The 18,303-nt window shown below is 48.8% G+C and overlaps 1 protein-coding gene across 1 annotated transcript in view; it reads right to left on the bottom strand.

Moving 5' to 3' along the window:
* Positions 1-18,303, bottom strand: part of LOC146334664 (unconventional myosin-Ie-like) — a 46,643-nt gene that overhangs the window by 16,607 nt on the left and 11,733 nt on the right. The window contains exons 2-11 of the mRNA XM_084824021.1: positions 11,127-11,264; positions 9,576-9,665; positions 8,016-8,110; positions 7,204-7,291; positions 6,855-6,944; positions 6,406-6,537; positions 4,580-4,714; positions 3,567-3,699; positions 1,748-1,944; positions 508-588 (exon numbers count right to left, since the gene is read on the bottom strand). Of these exons, the coding sequence (XP_084680147.1) occupies positions 508-588; positions 1,748-1,944; positions 3,567-3,699; positions 4,580-4,714; positions 6,406-6,537; positions 6,855-6,944; positions 7,204-7,291; positions 8,016-8,110; positions 9,576-9,665; positions 11,127-11,264 (1,179 nt within the window). The remainder of the gene's footprint in view (positions 1-507; positions 589-1,747; positions 1,945-3,566; positions 3,700-4,579; positions 4,715-6,405; positions 6,538-6,854; positions 6,945-7,203; positions 7,292-8,015; positions 8,111-9,575; positions 9,666-11,126; positions 11,265-18,303) is intronic.

Consider the following 18,303-nt stretch of genomic DNA (forward strand, 5'->3'; position numbering starts at 1 on the left):
GAAAAACCACACAGCTGCGTCAGGACTCCAGAGCAGCTGTGGGGACGCCAGACGCCACTTTTCTGAGCTCCGAGCCTTTCCTCCTGTCGTTCAACAAGACTTGACCAGAGCAACCTCCTAGCCTACTTTCAGTTCCAAGATTCAGCCCCAGGACATGTGAAATTATAATGTGATCTCCAAGCATATGCAGAATGCTATTCCCTCACCATTTGGTCACCCTTAGACATCTGGGATCAGGAAGTTGTAGGACATTTCTCTGTCTAAACATGCATAAGACTGCATCCTAAACGGATTAACTGAAGACTTCTTCAACTGAGTGACAGCCCTAGAACTTAGACTCTGCCCCCGATATGTCTTTTACACTTTCACTGATGTCAAGGTCAGGCAAGAAGGATGGAAAGGCTCTGGAGGAAAAAAATATCTACTGGCGCAGTTCACCAAGCGAGGCCCACAGAAATTAATGGTGGGTTCCCTGGGAGATTGCACCCCATGTCTCCGGGAATTTACCTGGAAGATCTCAAAGCCATAGATGTCCAGAACACCAATGCTGTATTCCTGGTGATCCTTCTGCATGGCTTTGTTCACGGCCTGGGAACGGGAGGAAAAGAAGGAGAGGGAGCATGCATGTGCAAAGGTGGGCAACAGAAGAAGAGAAAGGAAAAAAAATAAAGAAGAGAGAGAAAGATAAAATAAAAGGAGTAGACAGAAGGGAAAAGGAAGTGGAAGAAAGAGTAGATCTCATGAAACTGCTTTGTCAAATGTGTTCACAGTTGGTACAAGGAAATAAATCAGGAACTAATATCTTTCGCACCGATCATCCGCTTGCTAAATATACTCCATTTTTGTGCTTTATTTACAAGCCAATCGTTTGGGAGTGGGGTTGGAGAATTAAGATGTTTATTGTTGTAAGAAACTGGGTGGCAGCAACAGGAGAGGCACAGGGTAAGAGACGGTTCATGTAGCACGGGTAACTCAACGCCACCACGTTAAGCTGCCAGCAGAAGCCCCATTTATGTTGTTGTCATCATAAATGACAGATTTATAGTGTCTGATAGCACTCAAACCACCTTGCATCATTTATCTCAGTAATCCTTATGACACCCCTGTAAGGTAGACCCATATTATCACCCATCAACTGCAGACAAAGGGTTTACTGCGCCGCACCACACTGCAAGCCTGAGATGCCATTTTTGAATGAGCAAAAGAAGAATGCTTTGATTTAGATTCCTGCATTAAGCAGGGGGTGGACTCGACGGTCTTAGAGGCCCCTTCCAACCCTACTATTCTATGATTCTAAGAAACCTCCCTGCAAACAGAAAGCTCACACATCAGGGAGAAATGTTCTAACTCCTTGCTGTGCTCGCTTTCTACTTGCAGGGAATGTTTACTGTTGTTGCTGTTTAAATGATCGCAGGGAAGCCTTAAAAAATGGAATCTCCCACCTGTTGCTGAAGCAACACAGTCCATTCCACCACAGAACTTCGCCACCTCCTCATTCTGCTGCATGTGCAGACCTAACTAAATGGCACACATGTCATGTGGATACAGGTGACTGTCTGAACGCACATTTCCCCACAGGCCTGCCTCCCTGATGTGTGAGAAAATTCTTCTTACCATGGGGCAGGAGACAACTGAGACTGCCATGGGGGAATTTGGCTGCCTGCCGGCCACACCGTCCAGGCCCGCATCGCAATGCACGCGCGCGCGCACACCCCCTACCCCGTTCGTGGCCCAGTGAGACACTCACGTCCACCAGGAAGTCGAAGAGGCGGGAGTACAGGGCCTTGGAGAGGGCGTCGCGGGTGAAGCTGGCCTGCTCCACGTTCAGCGTCACGTCTATGACCTCCTGCCTCCCGCCCCACTTGCTGTCCATTTTGCGGCTGGTCAGCTTCTCCCTGAGGCGCTGCTGGTCGATGGCCAAGAGGTAGGACGGGAACGCCAGGACTGCGGGAGAAAGGGGCCATCAGCCTCACTGTCCCATGACCTGGCTGCCATGGTCTGGTTTTATCTTTTCTCAATCCGCTCTTTCTTGAAGGTTATATTGTTTTTGCTGGGCTGCAGCTTATGATGAGCGGGAGCTGAAGCAAAACATTGCGGTATGGAACACTCCTGATCAGGGTTCCAGCCAGCCACCCAGCCATGCCCTTTTCCAGGAGACTCCATTCCACCTCCCCCCACCCAGTTTTCCATTCTCCCCCCCCCCATACCAATAATCAGTCAGCATTCTGGGGGCCCTGAGCACACACAGTCTTCATTTTGCTGGTTTTGGGGTGTTGTTCCCCTACAACACACACAGGGTTTTTTCCCCACCATATTATTTTTGTACTTCTCCAAACCCTGGGGCTCTTCCAAAGCTGCTGATACCTCCCTGTTTTGTGTGGGTGGTGCCATTTTGGCTACATAAACATCAGCACTCATCCAGGAACATCGTAAATAGAAGGAATTATCTTTATTGCTAAATAGACTGGTTACCCTTTTCCTAAACTGTGTATTTTATTACTGCACATTTTACATGGAAGAAAGGGTATAAATATTAAAAATTGTTGTTGTCATCACAGATGACAGATTTATAGTGTCTGACAGCACTCAGACCACCTTGCATCATTTATCTCAGTAATCCTTACGACAACCCTATGAGGTAGACCCATATTATCACCCGTCAACTGCAGATCAAGGAGCAGAGAAAGCATGCATGCATGCAGGACACCCAGGGAGCCTGCAGAGAAGATGAAGTTTGAACAAGTGTGACACTCTAAGCCACTTGCTATGCTACACATCATATCTGATTCCTAACAAGAGCCAGTGTGGTGTAGTGGCAAGAGTGTTGGACTGGGAGCTGGGAGATCCGGGTTCTAGTCCCCACTCGGCCATGAAGCTCCCTGGGTGACTTTGGGCCAGTCACTGACTCTCAGCCCAGCCCACCTCACAGGGTTGTTGTTGTGAGGATGAAATGGAGAGGGGGAGGACCATGTAAGCCACCTTGGGTTCCTTGCAAGAGGAAAATAGGCGGAATATAAATGTAATAATACATTAAAAATTAGCATTCAAATCTGCTTGAAAAGCAGAGCAAAGCTCTCCCTCTAGTGAAAACAAACAAACACACTGAACATAAATAGTGTCCGTTTGCCACTGCTTAGTGACAGAAAATTGTGGCACCTGACAGAAAGATGGTCAAGGACCTGGAAGCCCTTCCCTTTTATCTCAGAGGGGTCAGAGACGGAAGCATGCTCTGCACATGATCAGAAGCACCCCTTCCTCCACTGGCCCTTCAAGGGCTTGAGCGTTCAGTGTTAAGGGCCAGCCACACGAGGGCACATTCAGAGGAAAGCGCCACCACACACACAAACACGGCAGGGAGAACTCGGCGTGTGACAACTCTGCCGCAAGGAAAACGGAGGCAACCGGCTGGCCGTGGTCAGGATCCCCCCCCCATTTCCTCCACATCTGGTTCGGTGACGTCACACTCTTCCGCCTCTCCGCCTCTTGGAGTAACTCGGCAAGGGCCCACCGCCGGCGGCTTCCGTCCTCCAACCACCACCCGCCCCTCAGCTCGCCCCCCTACTCACAGTCCTCGCTCTCCACCACGGCGTAGTTGCCCGACTCCCGGAAGGTGATGTTGCCCAGGTGGAGGATGCCAGCCACGATCTGCAGCACCAAGGCCTGCTCTTCCCCCGAGAGGCCCACCACGCTCATGGCTGTCTGCAGGAGGAGGAGGGCGTGTGAAAATGGAGTTCTAAGCGGGGGCTGCCGGGCGCCAGAGGGGGACGTTGTGGCGGAGCCATGGAAGGCCAGGGACAGCCAGCCCCACGCCCCTTTTTACTCTTCGCTGCGTTTTCATTTATTTCACCAGCTGGCTGGTTTGCGTTTATTCATTCGTCGGATTTCTATGCCGCTTTTTTGACGCCAACTGAGGCAGTTGACGAAATGTTGAGAAAACAAAAGCCATAATCAAATAAAAACGTAATGAAACGCTGAAAAAGCAACCACCTTTAAAAAGCCAAGTGAAAAAGATGTGTCTTGACCCTCTTCTTGTATGCAGAGGCAGAAGGGGACTGGGGGGGGGGAGCGTCCTAGAGTTTGGGAGCAATGGTGGAGAAAGCCCTTTCCCACATGCCCGACAGATGGGTCTCTGCCAGCGAGGGCATCCCCAAAAGGGCCTCTCCTGCTGATCTTCATAAACGAAGAGGTTCACTCCAAGATAGGGGGCCCTTTTTGTTTCACACCTGTTTTTAGCAGTATGCCGCAAGCCGCCTCAGGCACCTCTGGGGGCACCAACAGGGGAGTGTAAGTCTTTAAATAAACAATCAGGTGCCCCTCAGGCACATGCAGAGTGCTTTATTCTGAGAAGGGAGTCGGCTTCCATTTTGAAATAACAGGCACAATCCTGCATGTGTTTACTTGGAAGTAAGTCCAGCCAATTCTGATGGGACTTACTCGGAGTTGGGGAAGGCAGGATTGTCGTTTCTCGAGAGGTAGGCAGAACACAGGCCCTTCTTTGGGGGAAAGAAACCCCATAAGCAACCAAATAATGAAGTCCCGGGGCTCACCCCCAGCTCTCATTGAAGCCATGGTTCCGTACCAAAGTCTCCTGGAACTCCTGATGGTCGTTCACATCGTCCACCTTGTAAGCTGCCGACTGGTTGAGGTAGTAGTAATAATCTGGAGTGGTGATGCCCAAATCTTCTCGCTGCTCCGGGCTGGCTCCTTCCAGCAGCTGGTACGAGGCCAGGCCGGGCGAGGGAAGGACAGTTTATAACAATCATAATTTCTAGTATGTATATAGTGCACGAAGAGCTCAAAACACTTTGCATGCGTTCGCTCAGTAACCCTTACAACAACCCTGTAAGGCAGCTATCGTAGTATTGTCCCCCTATTCTAGATGGGACAGGCAGAGGAGCTGTGGCTTTGCTGAAGGCTACCTCGCAAGCAGACGGCTGAGCCAAAAGTCAAGGCAGTCCCCACCCTAAACCATTTGCAACTATTCCTTAGGAGCATCTATATTTCTAGACAGCTCGCTGGCTCTACATATTGAGTAACTATTGTTATAAGCAATGAAATAGGGCCTATGGACTAGCTGTGCATGTCAAAAGTGTGTGTGTGTGTGTGTGTGAGAGAGAGAGAGAGAGAAGAGTGTGTGTGAGTATTTGACCTGTGTTGATAACTTTGCACTACTTAGTATGAGGGGAGGAAAAAACAGGCACTGAAATTATGATTGGTTTCAATGGATGGTAATAATAATAATAATAATAATAATTCTTGTGACATTTATTGTAAAAACTATTCTCATGGTACACCCCTTTGTGTATTTCTTGCGGAAAAAGCAGTATGCAACTTTGGGAAATAAATCAATAGAGAAACCACTGCATGAGCTTTTAAACTACAAGGGGTGTGTGTGTGTGATGTTTTGCAATTTAATCTTAAATATATCCAAGAGTGAACCTTTGAATCTTGCCCAGCGCAGCCCTTTTGAGAGCTCTGGACCCTGCACCTTCTTGAACTCTCCAGAGCAGCACCTCTGAGAAGCTCACAGTGTACGCTCTTAACCACTGTGTTGCTACACAAAAGTACTTCTTCACACGGCGCACGAAGTATGGAATTCGCTACCTCAGGATGTAGAGAGGTCACCAATTTGGATGGCTTTAAAAGGGGGTTGGACAAATTCCTGGAGGAAAAGGCTATTGATGGCTACTGGTCCTGATGGCTCTGTGCTACCTCCAGGACCAGCGGCAGTGAGCCTAGGTACAGCAGTTGCTGGGGAACATGGGCGGGAGGGTGCTGTTGCGCTCGTATCCTGCTTGTGGGCCCCCGGTCGACAGCTGGTTGGCCAGTGTGTGAACAGAATGCTGGACTAGATGGACCCTGGGTCTGACCCAGCTGGACTCTCCTTATGTGTCTGCGAGACCAGCTCTCCCTGTTCCTTCAACTCCCACCTCAAAACCCACCTTTTCCACCTGGCCTTTGCACCCTCTCTCCCAACCACAACCAAGCTTTGAGCACACGTGACCGTGTCTGCCCACATCCCACCCTCCTTCGCTCCTTGTCTGTCCATCCTCTCTTTGCGTTGACCTCCCCAACCCTGTTTATGTTAGACTATATAGTCCTAGCAAACAGGGGCGTTACGTTGCCTGTGCAACTTGGCAAGGGGCCATGAACACTGACCAACCCTTGTGAAAGGGCAGGCAACCTGGTGCCCACCAGAAATTTGAGGATTCCTGATCATTGGCCACAATGGCTGGGGCTTTTGGAAGTTATAGTCCAAACATCTGGCGAGCGCCAGGTTGCCTGCCCCTGTACAAGGGGATGCCATTCTTTGCTTTAAAGGACACACACCCCTTTGGTGGCTTTCCGTGGCATGCCACACCCCTTCACAGCATGGCCCACTCTCTGACGCTTTAACAGGCTCACCTGGTAATAGATATGGAAGCTCCTCTCTCCTGGGTTCTGGTTAACCACGCGGGATTTCTCCAGCAGGAAGTTGGAGATCTTGCCTCCATCTGGTTCCCCACCGCGGCTGAACTGGATCTCAAAATATTTGCCCTAGCGGTGAATCAGAATGGGATGCCATTAGGATCCCCCTTTCGCATCGGCACTCCACCACCTCCCAGATCAATGCAGAATTCAGAAATGCAAAAAAGAAAGAAAGCACAATTCAGCTTTCCAACCATCTCCATTTGCTTTCCTTTACAGAACGTGTCAAGCTTCTAGCCCTTATGGGGTTGGTGCAAGGGACCAGAAACGACAGGAAAGCTTTCAGTGAGTTCATCACATCGCTCTAAGGGTTTCAGATCTGCACATCTCCTCACCTCCCCTGCCCCAAAACACCCCCCACCCCGCTTTGTACACCCAGCACTCACAAATCGGCTGGAGTTGTTGTTTCGGACTGTCTTGGCATTCCCAAATGCCTCCAGGAGTGGGTTGGACTTCAGGATGATATCCTTCACATGCTGGGATGAAAAGAGGGGAGTCATGAAGCCGGTGCTGCGTCTTTGCCATCACTACACAATGCGATCCGGAGCCCCTCTCAGTTTGGAGCTCCTCTGCCACCAAATTAGCACCCAACTGCCGAAAGCACCGCCGCAAGGGCAGGCGCTCGTTATTTTAAGCCAGCCTTCCTCAGCCCGGTGCCCTTCAGGTGTGTTGGACTACAACGACCATAATTGCCAGCCTGCATTGGGGAAGGCTGTTTTAAGCCAACGCAGTTACCTGCACTTTGGGGCCGCCACCAGAGACCTTGGAGACGTAGCTCATGATGTATTTGGCTGCCACCGTCTTGCCAGCTCCGCTCTCCCCGCTGCAAGGGGAAGAGAGGAAGAAGACCTCAAACCAGAATCGAAAAACGTGTCAATGTGGACTGCAGTCCCAGCCGGGACATGGGCTCTTGAGTAGGTCCCGCTGGTTTTAATGACGAGGAAGCATGGGAACCGACTGGTGGGCTGAGCCCCGCCTCCATCCAGGGGAAGACAGGTTGCAGTTTACACTGAGGAAGTTGCTGCAATTAAGGCTGCCCAAGGCATAGTCCCCGGGCCTGGTCTGAAGGCACAGGAGGCAGCCCCCGTGCTGAAGCTGAGCAGGTCTGGGTCTGGTCAGTGCTTGGAGGGGAGCCCGCCTGGGAACCACATGTTGCCACCTTGACTTCCATGATGGAAGAAAGGTGGGATATAAATGAAATAAATAAATAGGGTGTTTACTGAGGGCATTAAGGAGCCTTCCCCAACCTGGCGCCCCCCTGAAGATACTGGTGCTCTCATTTTCAATCCCTTTCCCAGTGACTCCCAGCATGGAACGTGACTTCATCACAGCATCTGCATGCTGCCATGTACCTCTCTGACCCTCCTTTTCCTCCACCTCAGCCCCTGGGCTGTTGCCACTGGCAGAGAAAACACGGAACGTGTGTGGTGTTGCTCTGTGAACCCAAGCTGTAGCCGCCTGCCTCAGTTTCCCCACTCTCCCACCCCCCCACACACACCCCACTAGAAGGAGAATCTCATCCTTTCCCACTCCCTCTCCAACATTACCTGATAATGACACACTGGTTCTCCCCGTCAATGAGCATGTTGCGGTACATGTTATCGGCCAGCGCATAGATGTGCGGAGGGTTTTCATACTGAGCCTGCGAAAGGAAGTGAGACCCGACCCCCCCGTTACTCCAGTTGCCCAAAGTCACAGGCTCCAGAGCTAGGAAGCGTTCACTGAACACACCTGGCGGCCAATGCGGACAGCCTGCCCACCGGCCGCTAGAGGGCAGCGTCAGAGCGACAGACGGACGTCCATGTGGGTCAGAGTTCGGTAAGGTCATCACCGGCACTTCTGATTGGATGCCCGGGCTCCAGCTGCGCCACCCTCGCCCCGTGGCGTCACCGTGGCCCCGCGGGGGTGGCTCCCCTGCCTTTTGACTCACCGCTCGGTCATGTCTTCTGCAGAGTCATCGAGCACGAGGAAGGTGTTCCCACGCTCCCAGCCTGGTCTCAGCCAAATGCCAGGGCAGTCTTTCCCCAACCCAGTGCCATCCAGATGAGTAGGAGACTGCAACACCCATCAACCCCTGCCAGCATGGCCATTGGTTCCCATTGAAAAGAACTACAGGTGCTGGAACCTTACTTTATTTGGAGGGGAAGGGCCGTCACTCAGTATGAGAGCGCATGCCTTGCAATTACAGGGTCCAGGTTTAATCCTTCCTCTGCCCAAGTCCCTGGAGAATGACCCCAAGGGAGAGCAGATAACAACGGTCGAATTCAGCTTCATAATCAGTAACTATAAGATACAGGTAATACACGCCGCTCAGGCAGGTGGGGGACAGCAGTGCAGCCAGGTAATTTTAGACCCTGGACTTAATGAGCGGGGTGGGGGCTTTCAGTGGCCAAGTGTGTTATTTCAGTTCTGAAGTACACAAATAACATTTCTCTTCACCCTTCCCTGCCAATCCATGCTTCCCAACTATTTTAGTGTTCCTGATATATGTTTGCTAATTCTGAGAGATGATGGATGGATGGATGGATGATAGGCAGACCCTATTTGCTGGTTTTATTGTCGGTTTTTATTGTCGTTTGTATTGCTATTTTATTGTGTTTATGTTTTTATCACTTTTAATATTTCACCCGTTTTTATATATTTTATTCCTGTGAGCTGCCTTGGGAGAGCTTCTGCCCTGAAATTTGTAAAATAAAAATAAACTTGCTAACCCTGATATATAAAAAAAACCATATCTCTGAGCATGTGCAGTTTGCATTTTAGACTCACTTAAAATGTAGCACCACTATGACTTCAGGAATAAAATGGGAGTTTGCTTCTGATGCAGACTCATCACCTGTCACTCTCTAGGTGGACCCTGGGCTGCAGGACCCTGGATTTTTGCCTGGTGGTTCAGCCCTGGCTGCATCACTGTTTGGGGATGAATTCCACCACAGTGGAAAGTCACTGTACACATGCTCTGGGATCCTGTGTCCTTTTGGGGAGGCGGGAGAAAGATGTGTTTTCCCTTAGGGGGAAAAGGAACTCTGCACATACTCAGAGGCACGCTGCCTCAGCTGTCAGGATCTGCGTCAATGAACGAGGACAAGCCCAGCCCTGGCACTTACCGCTCCCTGGTACATGTCGATCTCGCGGTCAGTGAAGTATGGCAGTTGTTTGAAGGGGTTGACGGAAATCAGGACCGGGCCGATGTAGGTCTTTTCATTTTCCAAGATAAGGGTTGAGCAACGAAATCAGGGCAGATAAAATTTCAAATAGCAGTCAAAACCCAGCATACTTTCCCAAGGGAGATTTTTTACAGTAGCTCGGGGCTCCATTGAAGATTTTGGGGCTGGGGGAGGCAGTTGTTTGGGAGGCAGGTAGGAAACAAGAACAAAGACCACTGCAGCTGCATCAGATCAATTAATCAGCCTTCTTCAACCGGGTGCCCCCCAGATCTGTTGGACTACAACTCCCATAATTCCCAGCCAACATGGGAACTGGACTTCAACTTCACCACTCCCCTTAGTCATGTCTTCTTCTTTGTTTCCTAAACTTAAAGGTTTAAAGGCCCCACTGGACTTCAAAATTAAATTGAAAAATTGGACAGAGGGGAGGGAATTGGGGCAAAAATCCCGCCAGAACACCCTGGATTATATATTTCACATTAATGCTCCCATCTTAAACATTGGGGGGGGGGGTGCTGCCTCCACCTGCATTATCCATAATCACTTAATAACTGCAGCAGTGTTATCAGCACAGGGCAAACACATCCACCTTTTTCTGGTATCTTCTAATGCTAAGTGATTTGTGACTTTGGCATACGCACCCATTTCATTGTATATCCCAGCCTTCCTCAAACGGACCAATGCGGCACCCTTCAGATATATTGGGCTACAACTGGCCAAAATTCCCAGCCACCGCTGGCCATGGTGACAGATGGGAGCTGTAGTCCAACACATTTAGAGGGTGCCCAGTTAAGGAAGACTGGAATGTAACAGGCACTCTCTGTGTACAAATTACTCAGCCGGTTAAAGCTACAGATCAATCTGAAGAAGAATTGTGCGGGGTCCAAGAAATGTAAAAGGGGGAGACAGCACCCCGACGCCCCACACCCACACCTTCTCTAAATGGCTGGAGAGCAACTCCACATCACCTCTACTTTTGTCGGAGAAGAAAAAGGGTGAGAAAAACACCCAAAGGTCTTATGCCAGCAACAGGGGCATTGCTAGGCCTGAGCCCAAGCCCCAAATCTATTTCCTATAGACCTGAGTATCCGTTGGTACTCATGGAAGACATCTACGCTTTAGTGCCATGTGGGAGGGTGTGCAACCGGGGAGTGACCTCTAGATCATGATCTGGGGTGGGGTGCAAATTAATTGAAGGGTTTATTGGATTTGGGTGAGAAATTAATTAGCCAGCGTTGCCTTCTGTGATGCTTAAACAGATCCTAGTAATTACGTCTAAACTTGCATATATAAATATAAATTCGCATCTGCAATTTTTATACAGATTTGTGTCTTATGGAACTGTGCACCGAATCTTTTAAGCGCCTTTCTGGATGAGAACGAACACAAACTGTGCAGCCACACACCCCTGTCCCAAAGAGATGGGTCAGATCCTTTGCTCAAAGCCTCCTTGGGACTTTTTACCACCACCCCAAACATGGAAAGGGATACGAAGATGTAGTCGTCCATGAATCGCTTCCTGAGGTTCTCCACAATAGCGTCCTCATTGATCTTGGAGAGGAGAACCATGTCGTCCACCCCACTCTGCTTGACATTCTGCGTCTGCCAATGGTAGCGCTCTTTGCTGCCCTGGAGAGGGAGAATTCAAGATGGCGGCTCACGTCAACAAACACGGGTTATTCTCCAATAGAGAAAAAAACCCTCAAGCCAAGGTTGCCAACGCTCAAAAAGCAGTGTGCATTTTTGTTAAGATCCTCATCATTGGAGGGGGGAAAAGGAAAGAAATATAAATAAAATTACAAGAAATGTATATAAAAAAGCAGCAGCGACTGTAAACCTAAACTAGAGGTTCCCTTCATATGCACACCAAGCAATGTGGGGGCCATTTCATGCAGTCCCATTCTATGGGGCTGTGTGCTTGGATAAGGAACCACACGTGTAGCTGATCACAGTGGTCTTCTCCACTTAAGCAGTATCCAGGCTGCCAGCTCCATCCATGGGAGAAGGGGACCTGTTGGCTCCCTTCGAACCACTCAACTGTTTCTCTCCAGCCACCATCTGAGCAGGTAGGTTGGGTGTGTCGTAGCTAGTAGCCACCAGCTATCAAAAGGCATCAACGCTTATTTAAAACAAGCATCATCTAGCCATCAATGCCCACTGGAGAAACATTTTTAGCCATTAACTGTACAAACAAGCACAGAAAAGATAATATTCTCACTTGGCCTTAACAATTAAAACAACAACAGATGGAAATTGTGGAATTACAGCCACCCTCACAGAAATTTGGCAAGCAAATTTTCTTCCCCTTACAAAGGGAAACCACGGGCAAACTTTTGATCACACCTCGAAAATTTGGCTGGCTCATGATGGGGCTTTCTTGGCTGAAGAGCAGGGGGAAATGCTGTAAACAAATACATATCACGGGGTCCAGATGAACTTGTTTACGCGCCTCTGCGGGAAGAATCCTGAAATAAACTTGGGGGGCATTTAGCTGTTTGCAAAGAGTTCCTCCAGTATCTCCACCAGCCCTCGACTGAAATGCCACCCTTTCTGTGTGCGTGTTTTTTAAATAACCCAGATGATTTTGTCCCCGTAATGTCTTCAAAGTTGCACCTCTAACCCGCTCTCCTCTCCCGCTACCCCACCAAATTCAGGGGCTACAAATCTCTCTTGTACCACAAAACTTGGGTGGTCTTTTCCTTCCTCTCTCTCCCTCTGCAGATTTTTGCAAACTGCAGAAAAGGCCGGTTGCTAAGGTTCCTTTCCTTCCAAGCCGGCTAAGACAATGCTGGTTGCCGGTTGCCAAGCGACATGCCGGGCCAGGGAGAAACAGAAAACGGGACACAGTGGCCATCTCAGAGCCGAGGGAGGATGGGCACGCCAGAGAGAATGACCCGCTAAATGGGGCCCGTGGACAACTCAGAAGGGGAAGATTCCCCCTCCAGGGCTCCAGTCCCAGCAAGGAGAAACCGAGGATCGCGGTGGCAAAAGAAAGGGTGCAATTATCACCCCTGAAATGAGGCAGAGATGGGAGGAAGCATGCACAACAAGCTCAGGAGGCGAGTTCGAATTCTACCGCTTGGCGCCTCAGCCATGGGGCAAGTGGAATTTGAAACATGCATCCTGAGCTCTTTCGTGCACGCGCCTTGCTTCTCAGGCATGTCCTCTACGGTCAAGCCGAAGGGTTTAGGCTCTCCTTCACCCTGCATTCTTGTGATTCTAGACAAATGGCCACTATCTTTACGGCAGTGTCCGGTGTGGGCTATCAAATTCACCACAAATAAACCTCTCCATGTCAACCCCCTCTATGGCGCCTGCCGTAGCTCTGGCTTAATGTTTCCAGAACGTTCCTGTGCCCACAGAATAGGCGCCCCTAACTCTCTACAGCATAAACGAAAAACCAGTTCACCTGAGCATGTGCCGAGTGCACTTTTGACCCACACCCATTATGAGGGAACTACTCCTCTGCTACATCCTCACCCTTTTAATTTGGGGGGGGGGAAATATAACAGGAGCCTCCTCCCAAGAAGATTGTGCCACGGCCATTTTTAAACCTGTTTTTAGTCTTTGCTACACTCATAAATGAGAAAATATGTACAGTTGAGGGGGGGGGGGAGGACTGCACCAGACATTCAACTGGTGCAGCACCCACCCCCCTACACTACAACGAGGCACAAAGTGCGCACCTACAATGACAAAGCAGGCCCAGAGTTGTCAAGAGACAGTCCCCACTCCAAATCCAGGCTTGGTTGCCATGGGCAACGGCATAGGCCCAGCCATGGTTGAGAATGGGCCGGCAAGGCCAAACACCCTTTTTGTATCGTGAAACGTTATTTTATTTCAAAAATAAAGTTAACAAAATAAAGGCAACAAAAAGAAGACGAACATGCATCATAATTACTCAAGATAATTAAAGAAACGAGGGACTTTGTTAATTGTAATTCTTAGTCTATAACCGATATGTTTATGGAACATCAAGTAGATGTTCCCTTCCTTCCTACAATTGTGCATCACGTTTTGCTACTGTTGTCGTTTTATTAAATTGTTGTCTATACGCCACTTTTCCATGCTTACTTTGCTCAAAGCGTATTTGCTCGTGAGGAGCAAAACGCTGCTGGAGCAGGAACGCAGACGCTCCTGAACGTATACAATCAACTCATTACAAGCTTCCCATAAACTGTAACGTTTGTATCCACATCAGCTAGCTAAAAGAACGACAATGTTCCCGTTAAATTTTGCCTAAACGTATTTTCAAAGCCACCAATTCCTTGCATAAATGGAAACAAGAAAATTATCCACAGTTCGCTCACGAGCAAACTTTTCACTTACTAATCCAAATAACTCAAATATCAGCCACAGAAAATACATTAGGGTCAAAATATATCACAATTAAAAACTCGATGTGGGGACCCTGTGATGCTGCAGTTATTGCTGAACTGCAACTCCCATTATCCCTATTGGCCAAGCTTGCTGTGGCTGATGGGAGTTGGAATTCATAGAATCATAGAATAGTGGGGTTGGAAGGGGCCTACGAGGCCATTGAGTCCAACCCCCTGCTCAATGCAGGAATCCAGGTCAGAGCATCCCTGACAGGTGGCTGTCCAGCATCGTCTTGATGCCTCCAGCGTGGGACAGCCCACCGCCTCCCTGGGTCATTGGTCCCATTGTCGTATTGCTCTAACAGTCAGGAAGTTTCTCCTGATGTTCAGCCGGAATCTGGCTTCCTGTCACTTGAGCCCATGATTCCGTGTCCCGCACTCTGGGATGATGGAGAAGGGATCCTGGCCTTCTTCTCTGTGACAACCTTTCAAGGACTTGAAGAGCGCTATCCTGTCTCCCCTCAGTCTCCTCTTCTCAAGGCTAAACATGCCCAGTTCTCTCTGTCTCTCCTCATAGGGCTTTGTTTCCAGTCCCCTGATCTGGAGACAAAGATCCCTATCCCTATTATCCCTATTAAATGCCATTCTGTTGTTTTCTGCCCAGCGCTCCAGTCTATCAAGAACTCTTTGAATTTTCTTTCTGTCTTCCAAGGGATTAGCTATCCCGCCCAATTTTGTGTCATCCGCAAATTTGATCAGCATTCCCCGCACCTCCTCCTCCAAGTCCTTAGTAAAAATGTTGAAGAGCACTGGGCCCAGGACTGAGCCCTGTGGGACCCCGCTCCTTCCCTCTCCCCAGTTTGAGAAGATCCCATTGATAAGCACTCTTTGAGTCCGATTCTGTAGCCAACTGTGGATCCACTGGATCGTTGTTTCATCTAGCCCACTTTGAGCCAGTTTGCTCATCAGGAGATCATGGGGCACTTTGTCGAAAGCTTTGCTGAAGTTGAGGTACATGATGTCCACAGCATTCCCACGGTCCACAAGGGAGGTGACCTGATCCAAAAATGAGATCAGATTCATCTGGCAGGATTTGTTCTTGACAAATCCATGTTGGCTTCGAGTCATCACGGCATTGTTGTCAAGGTGCTTCCAGATGGATTGCTTTATGATCTGCTCCAGAATTTTCCCAGGGATTGATGTCAGACTGACTGGTCTGTAGTTCCCAGGTTCCTCCTTTTTACCCTTTTTGAAGATAGGGACAGCATTAGCCCTCCTCCAGTCATCTGGCACTTCCCCCGTCCTCCATGATTTCTCAAAGAGAATAGACAGTGGTTCTGAGAGTTCTTCTGCCAATTCCTTTATCACTCTCGGATGCAGTTCATCCGGCCCTGGAGATTTGAACTCATTCCAAGTAATTAGGTGTTCCTTGACCATATGCCTGTCGATCTCAAGCTGCAATCCTGCACCTTCAGCCTGTACTTCGCCTTTGCCGGGGGTGGTGGTGGAGGTCCCCTGATCCCCTGTTCATCTTTGTTTCCAGATCAGTCTTCTCCCAGTTTTGGGAGAAGACTGAGCCAAAGTAGGAATTGAGCACTTCTGCCTTTTCCTTGTCATCTGTTATCATTTTGCCATCCTTATTTAATAGTTGAACCACCATTTCATTCCTGCCTTTTACTATGCACGTAGCTGAAGAAAGCCTTTTTGTTGCTTTTAGCATCCCTCGCTAACCTCAGCTCGTTCTCAGCTTTAGCCTTCCTGACGCCATCCCTGCAATTCTGTGCTACCTGCCCGCACTCTTCCTTTGTTGCTTGTCTTTCTTTCCACTTCCTATATGTGTCCTTTTTTGTTTTCAGGTAATCTCTCAGCTTTTTGTGAAGCCACATCGGCTTCTTCTGTTGTCTTCCACCTTTTCTTCTTGTTGGAATTGCTTGTAATTGTGCCTTGAGAATTTCCTTTTTTAAAGGCTCCCACCCATCTTGGACTCCTTTTCTCGTTAGCGTCGCTTGCCGTGGGACCTTACTGATCATTGTTCTGAGTTTATTAAAATTAGCTTTCCTAAAATCCAGGGCATGCGTTTGACTACACTTGGCTTTTGCTTCCCTTAGAACCAAGAACTCAAGTATAACATGGTCACTTTCCCCTGCTTTACCCACTAAGTCATCTCTGTTGGTTAGGATCAAGTCAAGGTAGCCAGTCCTCTAGCTCCTTCCTCTACTTTCTGTGGGAGGAAGTTATCCGCCACACAAGTCAGGCATTTCCTGGAGGGGCCATGTTTTGCAGAATTTGTCTCCCAACAAATATCGGGGAAATTGAAGTCCCCCATTACTACTACATCATGCTTCCTTGAAACCTTGGCTATTTGCTTTTCAAAAGTTTCATCCTCGTCTTCTCCTTGGTTGGATGGCCGGTAGTAGACTCCGACCACCAGGTCCCTTTTATTCTTTGCTCCATTTATTTTGATAACTTGCTGCTTTTTGTGTTGATTTTTACTTGCTGTGAGACGCTTTGGAAGATGGATTTTCTGCCTAAAAACATACACTTCAATTGTCGTGATTTACCCAGGCAGCCTCTACTTTCTGGCCCCAATAAATCACTGTCCTCCATTTTGCCTTTCAGGGATCCCTTCTTAAGATTTTAAGGGCCTGAGTTGCTAGCATTCTGACCTGTTTCTGCATCGGATGAGACTGGATCCATCAATGGCTCCCAGAGGAGGCTGTCCATGGCATCCCTGGATGAGTTGCTGCTCTGGGCTGGCCTCCTTCCGGAAAATGAAAAGTGTACTGCAGCTCTAACCCCTCCACCACACTGCCTCTCCTTTGCAGAGGGAAAATTGCTCCATGCGCTACCTTTGCTAAGTAACCACACTCCCTCGTCCTATATCTGGGTATTTAAGGGAACAGATCTTCTAGCGCAGAGCCCCCCCCCCCCCCCGCAAGTCCTAGCATCTCTCTGTTAGAAATGTAGGGGGCAATCCTATGGGCAATCCTATTTTTCTTGCCTGTCCCACTGAACTCAGTAGGACTCACTTCCAAGAAAATACCCATGAGATCACGGTGCACTCAGGGCCTACAGAGTTTCTTTCCTCCAGGCCAATCAACCCCACCCATTTCTTTTTTCTGCTTGCAGAGCGGCTCCGCCTGGGTGCAGAAACTTGCTGTATTGGTTGCGAAACTGGCCTCTCCAACAGCTCTCGTTTATCTGCCAGGGTGGGGGTGTGGGGAGGAACTCCCAGAGAAAAATTGGATGGCAATACGAAGGGAGAAAAAAGAAACAAGAGCACCTGCGCTTCCGACACCAGGAACATTCCAGAGTCACTCCCAATTTTGAGACTGTTTTGCAAAAATGATTGCAAATTGCGGAGAAGGAGCTCAAGAGCTTCAAACATCCTTTCTGCAATTCCAGGCAAATGGAAGGAATGTAAGACTTATTTGCACTGCAAACACACACTCCACCTTACAATGACATCAACTGTTATTATTTAATGGCCAACTGATCGGGTTGTTCATACCTGCCATTTTCAAATTGCAATGTATGGTTGATGCAACCGCTTGGGTGGGTAGAGGTGGCTTAGGTTACTGCCGCTCACCTTTCTTTTGCCTCCATGCCAAGACAAAAGGCAGGTGGTCATCCTAGAATCCAAACTTTGGTTACAAAAGTATTTAAAAACCTCTGCACCCAGGCAGTCAAAACACAGCTCGGTACAGAAATTCTTCAATTGTACATGACTTCCTTTTTTTTTGCAACATAATTTTTCCAGAAATTCTTAGCTTTGCATTCATTTGCAAAGTGAAATGAGGGCTTTTGTTTTAGCTAGGAGTTTCAGCATTCTGTTAGCTTGCTTTTAATGAGCTAACTCAACATTGCGATATCAGGATGACTTTTGGTAGACATATGCGGGGTTCAATTCTACACTGCAAAGGTCCAAATACGGGCTGGTTCCCCAGCATTTGCTTTCAAACAGAGCAAGCAAAACAATGCAAAATACAACGGAAGAACAGCCCGTTGCTTGTGTTTCTGCGTGAATCATTGTTTCTGCGCAGAATCTGCAGTAACTCAAGCAGATGGCGCAATGACGGAGACTCATCCTGCCTCCTCCGAGGTCAGATCAATGCTGCTCCATCTCGAGAGAGACTAAATACCCAATCATCGCCCTGATGCAGACACGCAGCGCAATTCGAAGGAGGCAAAACCAAGAGCAGTAAATCACACAGAGTGCGGCGGGCGGACTCTTTGGGGTGTGTGGATTGCTCCCTTAAGATCTGGGCTGGTGTTCCTTGCTATTCTCATGCCATCAGGCAAAGATTATAATTAATGAATTGATTGATCGATTTAGACAGGCCTTTTGC

This window comes from Heloderma suspectum, chromosome 17 (assembly GCF_057233095.1).
Source record: "Heloderma suspectum isolate Gila_16-S chromosome 17, 16-S_ref, whole genome shotgun sequence".
NCBI lineage: Eukaryota > Metazoa > Chordata > Lepidosauria > Squamata > Helodermatidae > Heloderma > Heloderma suspectum.